Here is a 10,551-nt window from a genome sequence, read left to right on the forward strand (position 1 = left end):
TACTTGATGATTTTGTTTTCGCTAAAATATGCTGCGAACAATTTTGTGATTAAGTTTTTACTTAAAGTTTTATCTTTATAGTAAATGCAAACTTTATGTATTTTAAAATATATTTCTTTTAACATCGCGTTTATGTATGTATTTTTGCCCCCCACCCGGAAGTTGAAATTCTGGCTACGCCACTGTAACCAAAAAAGGTTGCAAAATTCCAAAGAAGGATATGTAGCAGGCATGAACATGATGCCCTCTTTTATAGGCATTTGACACTCCCAATTTTTATAAGAAAAATTCCTCAAGAATTCAAAATATGGAACCAATAAGGGGGACAATTGAGGTGTCCCTCTCTTATTGGATAATGAGTTAATTATTATTAATGATGATTAACTTATTATCTAATAGAAGGGGATATCTCACTTGTTTTTTTATTGGTCCAATATTTTGGGTCTCTGTAATAAAGCTGTTTCTATAGACACTTGAAACTAGATTACGAGAGAGTAACCCACATAATCATACTCTTCAGGGCTCGCCCTCTCCTCTTTGCTGTTGACTAGCAGTTAATGCGTAAATCTCCGCGCTTCGGCGGCCTCCGTCTCCTCCTCTCCCACCATCACCGCCCGAAAAACCCCCAACCCCGCTCCTCCTCCATTTGCTCCCATCTCCTCTCCGGTCAAAATCAGCGACAGCAGAATCAACAACCGGAGCAAAGAAATGCGGGCTTCTCTTCGCTCAGCGGCGGCCCTGGGCCCCCTAGGGTTTGCGAGCCCTCGCTCTTGTTCCACAAGAAACCCAACAGGGATTTCTGGTCCTCGACCAAACCGCCGCCCGGCGCTCAATCGTCATCGCCCCATTTGATTTACTTCGTTCGCAGTAGCTTATCTCTTGCTTTCTGATTCTATTCTGGTTTTCATTTTTCATGTCGGGTTTTATTCGAAAATTGAATTTGTTGTTGTTGTTGTTGTTGTTTGCAGATTATTCACTTAGGGTTGCCAAGGTTAAAAAGACCGTGTTTGATGATGAGACCAGGTATGGAACTGCAATCGCATTCTTTAATTTGAATTACAGAGCATTGGAGTCTTGGCTGTCAATGCTCTGCATGTTCTATTTTAGGGAGTTTTATGTTCCCCGCTGAGTTTATTATTTTATTATTACGTCTGTGGAGATGGTCATCTACTCATCTTGAAGAATATTTTGATGCGGAGGAGCGGACAAGTTCTTCCTTTTTCTGCTTCCCCCTTTTTCTTGATTTTGCTATTATAAGGGCTGATTGATGTTAAAGATAGATAACTCGCTCCGTGTTAAATAAACAATTGCATAATTTACTAGTTAGAGCATGGATTCTGATAATGTCTCGTGGAAGTCGCTGAAGTGACCTCCCATGTGCACATGCATGTACCTACTCATACATGGGAACAAGTAACCAAATGTCATAAAATGTAAGTAACATAGGTGATCATTCGATTTTCTTCTAAGCAGAATGCAGATATTTTGATTATTAAGAGAGTTCGACTGCAATTGGTGACACAGATAGTATTTAGGGAAATTTATTTCGGGCCCCCTTTTCTGAACTACCCCACGAAAAAAAACCAACTCCTTATGTGAAAGAAAGGAGGAGAGGAGGTGGGAGGTAGGACGAGGGGTGGAGGGAGAGGTGGAGGAAAGAGGGATGGAGAGGAGGACAGGAAGGAGAAGATAGGACAAGAAGTGAGGTGAAGTAGGAGGAGGAGAGGAGGAGGATGAAGGTGGAGGTGGTGGAGAGGAGGGCAAAGCCACAAAAGTGAAAGTGAAGGGGCGAGGATGGAGGTCAAGGAGGAGGGCAGTAGATGAGAGGTTGGAGAGGAGTCGGGAGTTGAGAGGTTGAAGATGAGGCTATTTTGGGGAGAAAAAGAGGGAGGGAAGGGAGGGGTGTAAAAAGGTGCAGTCAATGGTTTTTTCACAAAAGGAATTGGTCGGGGGGACGAACAAAAAGTTCAAAAAAGGGGGCTCGAAGCAAATTTCCCTTACTATTCGTCTATTAGGAGGTGGGGATGATGTATGCTTATGGTTCAAAAAAAACTTATCATCACTTTGTAGGATCATATGTGGCTTGACCTCCCACAAAGTGATATTTTCGAGTAAAGAGCCCCCATATTGTCCTATTAAAGAGCCCTCATAGGCTCATAATAACAGATAAGTTGAACAGTTGCAATACTTAATTCTTAACTGGTGAGCTTACTATTAGGTTTCATCCGAAAGAAAGGGATATTGTGTTTCATTAATGCAAAACCCCTCATAGGCTCATAATAACAGATAAGTTGAACAGTTGCAATACTTAATTCTTAACTTACTATTAGGTTTCTTCCGAAAGAAAGGGCTATTGTGTTTCATTAATGCAAAACCTTCTGATTTGCCATCATTCAGTCTATTGCGTATTTATCTAAATGTAATACAAAGACTTCGTACGCCCTGACATTAGCATGGAACTTGTCAACCTAAAATGAGATGTTTCAGCCAACGGGCAGTTAATACGGCATTATGGTGTAACTTTCTGGTCTTCTCTCTCAAGTTTGGTGTGTGGTTTGTGACCTCCAGTCATGTTATGTTAGCTGAAGTGGTGCATTCAGTTGCTGATTTTGCAAACCAGGTACTTTGTCATTTCAGTTTCTCTTTGCATATCTTGCTCGTAGGTCATGCTTTTCAATCACTATTTTTATGTCTAAAGCTGGCATATCTTTATATTTAGGCACTTCTTGCCTATGGTTTGAGTAGTTCAAGGCGTGCTCCTGATGCTATGCACCCGTAAGTTTTTTTCATCCCATGTACTGGTTCAAAAAATTTCATAGTATTAATAAACAGTGATTTTAACAGTTAAAGTCACCATTAATATCATTAATTAAGTGTATAAACAATCATTTATCAAACTTTGATTCTATTTCTACTAAGGAAGACCAATATAATGCTTAAGGCAGACCAGTAGAGTGCTGATGAGAAAGAGTTGTAAAGCTTTCAATTTGTGATAGTTTTTTTTACCTATTGTTTTAGTTTGTTTACCCACTTTTCTGCAGCTATGGTTATTCAAAGGAAAGATTTGTCTGGTCCTTGATATCTGCAGTTGGTATCTTCTGTCTGGGTTCTGGGGCCACAATTGTGCATGGATTCCAGAACTTGTGGACATCGCATGTATGTAATCTGCAACATAGTTTTCACACTAGATTTGCATTCCGTCGATAAATACTTCTTCGAATGCTAATTTCTAGTATGAATTACATGGACAGCCTCCTGAAAATATTCACTATGCTGCTTTAGTAATTGGTGGTTCATTCCTTATTGAAGGTTTGTTCTGCACATTCAATTTTTTGTCCTCAATTTTATGCAAGTCATATTTCTAATCTTTTTTCTATCAGGAGCTTCACTGCTGGTTGCTATTAATGCTGTAAAGAAAGGAGCAGCTGCAGAAGGAATGACAGTCTGGGATTATGTTTGGCGTGGTCATGATCCAACATCTGTTGCTGTTATGACTGAGGTACTCCCTAGGTTGCACGGTACAAAATTGGCGATCTCGAAAAGCTAGGATAAGGCATGTGGAAATCTGTCATACATATTTTTTATATGAATCTTTATTAGCATAACCATGTCATGATTACAACAGGGAAAATGTAAATAGAATAAGAATTAGCAACAAGTGAAGCACCTCTGTAGGACACACTTATATTTCACAAAGCAGCATTTATATCGGAAGTTAAATGTCGAGAATCCAACAGGTTATCACAAATAAACAAATGGCATTATGAAAACCCTTATGTGTCACTTGCACTGTGATAGAATATGAAAAGCGGACCTTGGATTCACTATGATAGGGATAAAATCAAACAGCCAAACACATTAAACATATGATACTGTTTCTTTGCTTTATATATATATTTATCCCAAAGGTTTACATTAAATTCAAATTTCATATATTACCAGACAATTGTTGTTATTTGTAAAAAAAGTAAAATCTATAAATACATCCAGTACCACAAATGAAATTGAGCAAAATCATTAATGTAAAAGGTTAAATTCTTAATCGCAGATATATCTTGTTAATATATAGTGTCTTGAATATTTGATGAATTCTGGGACGCATCCAAAGATGGTCCTGATATTATCAGTCAAGAACCAAAATATCCGCAGATCGCTCAGCATCTAGTGCACTTCTGCACTATAACAGCAGATGTTGGCCCTTATCTTTATTAGACACCTTTTCGGTCGGCACTGCTGACTTTCTCATTGATTTCCCTTCTGTGTTTTCACCATTGACTTTGGGTTGAGCAATCTGTCTTGGGCATTATACTTCATATATAATCTCTCTCATAACTAGTGTGTGCTATATAGGATGGTGCTGCTGTTACAGGTCTTGCTATTGCTGCTGCCTCACTGGTCGCTGTAAATACGACAGGAAATGCAATCTATGACCCAATTGGTTCCATCATAGTTGGTAATTTACTTGGAATGGTATGATATCTTTACATCCGTGCTTGGATTGCAGCATTCTGAGTAACATTATTTTATTTGTGAATGGCTACTCATTGACATTAACAAATTATTTGTAAATAACTGTTCTGTATTGGTCTGTGAGCAATTTTGTCCAGTACCACTTCAATGTCGAGTATTTGTAAACTGGTGGAAATAAAAATATGAGAGCTGGAATATAAGTACACTTATCTCTGATGTAGTTGCTACTGGTATTAAAGCATCTTACACCATTTTGTTGGATTTGAACAGTAGAACAAGTATCTGAAGATGAAATTTGCTTCAATAAGGAACATAGTTTTCAACCAGTTTCCTCTTCTAGACGATCTTTATTATGCTAAAGCTTGTATAAACCTACCACCATCTAGACAGATTTCATCATAGAAGTTATAGATACTTATATGTAAATGGGTTCATTCAGTCTTCTGCTAAAGTTTTCTTGAACATCCATTCATGAGCTAGGCTACATCTGATAATTTTATACATTCGTGCAAATAATTTTGTTAAAAATTAATGTTGCAGGTTGCCATATTTCTCATTCAAAGAAACCGACATGCTTTGATTGGTCGAGCAATTGATGACCATTTCATTTTTTGAAATCAGATCCAGTAAGATCACCCCAGTATCATTTAATGTTCTCCTAATTGTTTTGCCCCCATTTTATATGTGTTGGTTTCTGCAGGTGGTTGATGCTTTATATGATTGCAAGAGTGAGGTGATTGGGCCTGGATTCTTTAGATTCAAAGCAGAAATTGGTAACTCCAATAACCTTCTAATGTTTACAGTTATATCCTATTGGTCTTGCACATTATGCCAAAAAGATCTTTAACCAAGAAGCTAATAATAACTGGTTATGACTGAGGTCGGTCACCATGAGGCTAACAAAGACAGAACAGCAAAAGAAAAAATAAATAAAGAATGAAAGGAAAAGAGTTGAGCTAATGGTTGCAGCTGTATGTTGGTTCTCTGTTTTACTAGCCAATGTGTACGTTGCCAGCTATTGGTGACGTGGGGCAATGCATCAAGTTTAGGAAGTTAGGTTGGTTGTTCTGTAGCAAACAGTAGTGCTAGTGGTGGGACAGTGATTGTCAACAACAATGGTAGGGAGCGTCTTCAGCCATGGTGGCAGCCAATCTTTCTTTTTTCTCCTTTCTCTTTTATCCCTTCTGCAGAATCGTGCCTCCTATGTGAGTAGGTCGAATTGATTTTAAATCACTTAACATCTATCATAAAGTTTAGACTTTAGAGCTTGGTTACTCGGGATGGATCAGATAGGTATGCAGTATGCACTACTTCACTGAATGTTAAATGTGGCGGGGTAGAATTATGCTTGTTTGGATTGCTCATTTGGAAGAAAATATACTTTCCAGGTGTAGAAAGATTTTTAGGATTACATCTATGGTACATCCTTGTATAGTTGTATCTTTAGGTGCATAAAGATTTGTTTGAGACAGTGACTTGGAATATTTATCTCATTGCTCCATACCCAGGTTGCAAGTTGCAGTGAGGTAGTAATTTCAGTTGAAACAGTTTTATATTATTGTATTCAAAGTACTTGACATGTTCCATATGGGTGCAGTAAAATGCTGCATGAGTTGAGAGTCTCAGAACTTCTGATAACTTCCGTTTGCAGCAGAGTCTGGTGCTTTGGAATTCAGTTCACTAATTATATGCAAGTTATAAAATCTTACCTGGTTAGTTTTCCTACTGGAAGTCCCAAACTGTGACCACTGACCAGGAAGGTGAATAATCATCATTGTAGTATTACACGGACATGCCTATAAAAATTGTCTTAACTCGTGAGCATCAAAATAGTTGCTACAGAATTTAGGTAGAAAGCATGCTAGTTTAGTGCATGGTTGATGTCTGTGGGGAGTAAAGGAAGAAAGGATGTGAAGTACATAATTCTGATTATTCATTTAGGAACAGGTTGTAGCATGCAACTCGTGCATAACATATTTATATACTGTAGTGAATGTTCTCTTCATGTTTCTTATCACTTATTTTATTTGAGTACCTTGAATCAGCATGCTTCCTATTCTATTATTTTCTCTCCTTTGCCCTTTCACCGTCTTGCTTTATTGCTTTTATTGATACGATTCTTCGGTTATCATTTTGAACTAATACTCCTGGTTTTTTTGTTTTTTTGTTTTTATTTTACTATTATTATTATTTTGGGAAATATGATACATATATTAACTAGAATTGTGTTAATCTCACATTTCCCTGGATTATTTTTAATTGTAAAAACTTTTGCTTTAACAGATTTCAATGGGGTGGTGGTGGTGCAAAATTATTTGGAAAGAACTGGACGTGAAGAATGGGCCAAGCAGGTTGGTTACAATTTCTCAGTTTATCAGAATATTCTATATTATTCTCATAAAACCGAGGAAGAAGGAAAAAGTATGTTGCATTTACAAACACAGAACACAAAAACTTAATGTGTTATATGCACTGATTTTCCCCCCCTTCAAATATCTTTTAGCTAAGGCCTGTTTGCTTATGTGATATCTCGGTCTGAAAAGCCAGTCTAGCTATGACCAGTTAAATCCAAGAATTGCAAAGGGTTGAAAATTTATGCATGTTCCCTTTTACCAGTCAAGAAACAATATATCAACAGAATAAGCCTAGCTGGGAGAATATTTAGATGGATGAGTAGTATCTGGTAGCACACAAGTTATTTCTGGATAAACCGGACCAATTGGTACCCTTCACATACATGCTCATCCAGAGGTGGATCCTATAAAATCTGTCTGTGATAAATGGAAAAGGATATTGAAGCTTTGCATTAATATATAATAACCTATTTAAATGGTTAAACTGTGCTTTCTTTGGAAGACTCCATTATCTTTTCTACCTTAATATTTTGAAATTTGCATTAAGATCATAGTAGCTATGTAATGGTTAACTGTGCATTCTGAAGAGGACTCCACTTACTATCTTAAAAGTTGATGATTGCAGTCGGATGTAATAATTTATGTAAATGTTTCAATTGTGCTATCTGAAGATAAATCCGTTATCCTTCTGCTTCCAAACCTTTCCTATGTATATGTTGCATTTAATATTTGACAAACTATAACAAATTCACGTTCCAACGTAATCAGTTCCTTTATTGTTTGGCAGTGCATACTAACTCTTCTTTTGATGTTCCATGAAGTTAACATTCATTAGTTTCCTTTTGAGTTGCAGAAGTCTTATAGATGTGCTCTATTCCATCAACTTAAATATAATATCTTTGTGTGACCTTTATTAATTCTAACTAACATGGCACTTATTTTCTTTCATCTAAGGATAATGTAAGATAATGGACATTGTATCTTGATTGGCTTGCTACTCGTTTTGCGCTTGCTATTGCTATTGATCTGATGCAGAATTGCACTTCTAAATTCGTTTCTTTATTTAGGCCAAATTTGTAGGGAAGAAAAGTTGATTGATTAAAGAGACACTGCTCATCTTACTGGATGAGAAATCCTTCCCTTGACCAAAATTATGAGACATTTATGGAATAAGTGTCCTCACTAGTCCTTGATTCTGAGTAGAAAACCTAGAAGGAAAGTGAAGACGACTCATTCTGTCCTTTCTAATGTTATCCCATGGACATTGATTAAAAGAAAAGTGCTCTTATGGGATACGTCACTACAAATCATGATTAGAATTCCCATACAATTAGGAAATGTCCCTCTCAATATCTCTTGTGCATGTTATTATAATTTTGATGTGGTGTGATGATCATATTTTTCATAATGTCTTCCCACTTGAAATAGATGACAATGTCATAATTCATAAATGATAAAACTATTCGTTCTCCTTTTTCTGCTTGTTGTTTGTGTATCATGCTAGTTCTATACTCTTTGTTTCATTTGCATGGCAATGAATACATTAAGAACCTAAATTCATGTACCCATGGATACAACTATGATACCCATACACTGCTTGTACCTCACTAAGAAGGGTCTCCAAAATTAAGTTTCCTTGTGCGAGAGCTAGTGTGTCTGATGACCAAATTCTATCCATTTGCCATTAGCTTCAACTTTTAGATGTCTACTCTCTGCCCTCCTACGAAAGATCGATTGTTATACTTATGGAAAAGCTTTGTTTTAACTGAATGTGTTATCCACTTTTGATGCTTACAGTTCCGTGAGGCTGCAAAATGCGAGGATGACTCCGCATTACTGAAGGCTATGGCAAATTATGGTATGAATTATTCAAGGTGTAGAAATCATGTAGACATTTTGTTATTACTTTTTTATGTCTCTAAGCTACCCCCCCCCCCCCCCCTCGTGGCAGCGGTGAGGAATGTGGGACTTTGGGAAGTGAGGTTGATCGCCTTGAATCAGAGATCCAACAAATTGTTCCTGGCATAAGGCACGTTGATATCGAAGCACACAATCCCGAGACACTTACAGTGAAATAATCACTCTTTGCTAACAAGATGTATTTCTTTTCTTCTATCAAGTATCATCAATTGGATACAGCATCTAAAAATTTCATACGAGATGCTTGGCTTCTCTTTCATTGTAGAGAAGCCTTTTAAAGTGACCTTGAAAATTTGCAGGTGCTAAAGCAAAAGAGATCATATTCAGTACAGGTGTCTGGCTTTGTGTTGGTTAGTTTGGAAATTAGAATACCTACTTACATGCAGATACTAAGTTATGATGCTAAAAAAACTTCTTAATTGTTGGAGTACCAGATAATTGGAAAACATTACTCGTGATATCCCCTATGCTGTCATGATAAGAAGCTATGCTCTTCAAACAGTCATCAGTGCGTTTACAAGCTAAGGCGTGCAAGTGTAACGGGGTTTCCCATGCATTGTCAAATTTTCTAAGGCTTGTCCAATTGATTTTTTTCTACTTGCTCTCTCACCCTTTTGCTTTTGATAGCCAAATAATCCAATTCCAACACGACAAGATAAATAATTGGTAATCACAAAGAAAAAAAAATTATTAGAAAAACCTTTATTGAACTTTTTATATGTCTAACGACACTTATGGCATCTCCAACAGCTTTTCTAAAATTTTCTCCAAAATGGGGAAGCAAAAGTCATATTCTCTAACTAATTTTTATACTAACTCCAACAGCTTCCCCATTTTGAAGAATCCTTTTTTTTTCCTCCAAAAATTTGAAGAATGCTGCAGATTTAGGGAAGCTTCCCCATTTTTTCTCCTTCATCCCTATTTTGGGGAATGGGATGAGGAATCTGTTGGATCAAAAACCTAACTAAATTCTCCAAAAGTGGGAAATGGAGAAGCTGTTGGAGATGCTCTTAGGGGCTGTTGAGAGTGGAAACCTCTCTGACAGTAGCATTTTAGTAAGTAAATATTTTTGATGCTTTTCGCTTTCTGAAACTAAGTTTGATTCAGTAGGATCTTTTTGCAGTGACCTAATTTCCAGTGTTTTGGGTGGAAAGTGGGGGAGAAACATGACAAAACACAACAACATAGTACTTTCTCCTTCTTTTTGCCTTTTCATGTGAGTATGTGAGAGAAAAGAATGCTTTTTCTTAAGGGGTTTTTTCTTTAAACCCAAAGTTTTACCCCTACTTATTTCAAAACCCACTCACTTTTATAAGCATCTAGTCATTTATTTTTAAACACATTCTTCTAAATACTGCTTCCCTGTATACTGTATTTGAGACAAATAAAAATAATTCCAAAATTACCCTTTTCTAATTATAAACCCTCTTTCACAATAGAAGCCATCATTGATCCCATTCTTTAAAAATCCCTAACCAAATTTTATCAATCACCTCCAAATCCCTCGCCGACTGCCTCCAAGTTCGCCAATGACAAGTGGACCTCCTTCGTGGAATTTGAGATTATCGCATCCAATGGACCTCCTTTGTGGAATTTGAGATTATCACATCCAGTGACCCTCGCACGTTCTAGAAACTCTAACACACATTGCTCTCGTTGATCACCTCTTGTCCCCTTTTGTCAACTGCCAATGATTTCCACCGGAGCGAAGCGAACTTTGAACGCGCCCAAAAACTCTCAGAGACGCTGATCCCCAACGTCAGAAGCATGTTTATGAAACCATGACTGCTAATTTCCCAGTCATTAG

The 10,551-nt window shown here is 37.2% G+C and overlaps 1 protein-coding gene across 1 annotated transcript; it reads left to right on the forward strand.

The window, feature by feature from the left end:
- LOC109842256 (metal tolerance protein C4-like) lies at nucleotides 558-9,163 on the forward strand. Its single transcript, XM_020411155.1, is given in 14 exon segments — nucleotides 558-867; nucleotides 969-1,023; nucleotides 2,488-2,620; nucleotides 2,720-2,775; nucleotides 3,042-3,156; nucleotides 3,252-3,309; nucleotides 3,381-3,499; nucleotides 4,351-4,470; nucleotides 5,011-5,068; nucleotides 5,071-5,096; nucleotides 5,171-5,243; nucleotides 6,754-6,821; nucleotides 8,622-8,711; nucleotides 9,044-9,163. Coding segments are annotated over 14 exon segments (1,401 nt in total).

This window comes from Asparagus officinalis, chromosome 5 (genome assembly GCF_001876935.1).
Source record: "Asparagus officinalis chromosome 5, Aspof.V1, whole genome shotgun sequence".
In the NCBI taxonomy this organism is placed as follows: Eukaryota; Viridiplantae; Streptophyta; class Magnoliopsida; order Asparagales; family Asparagaceae; genus Asparagus; species Asparagus officinalis.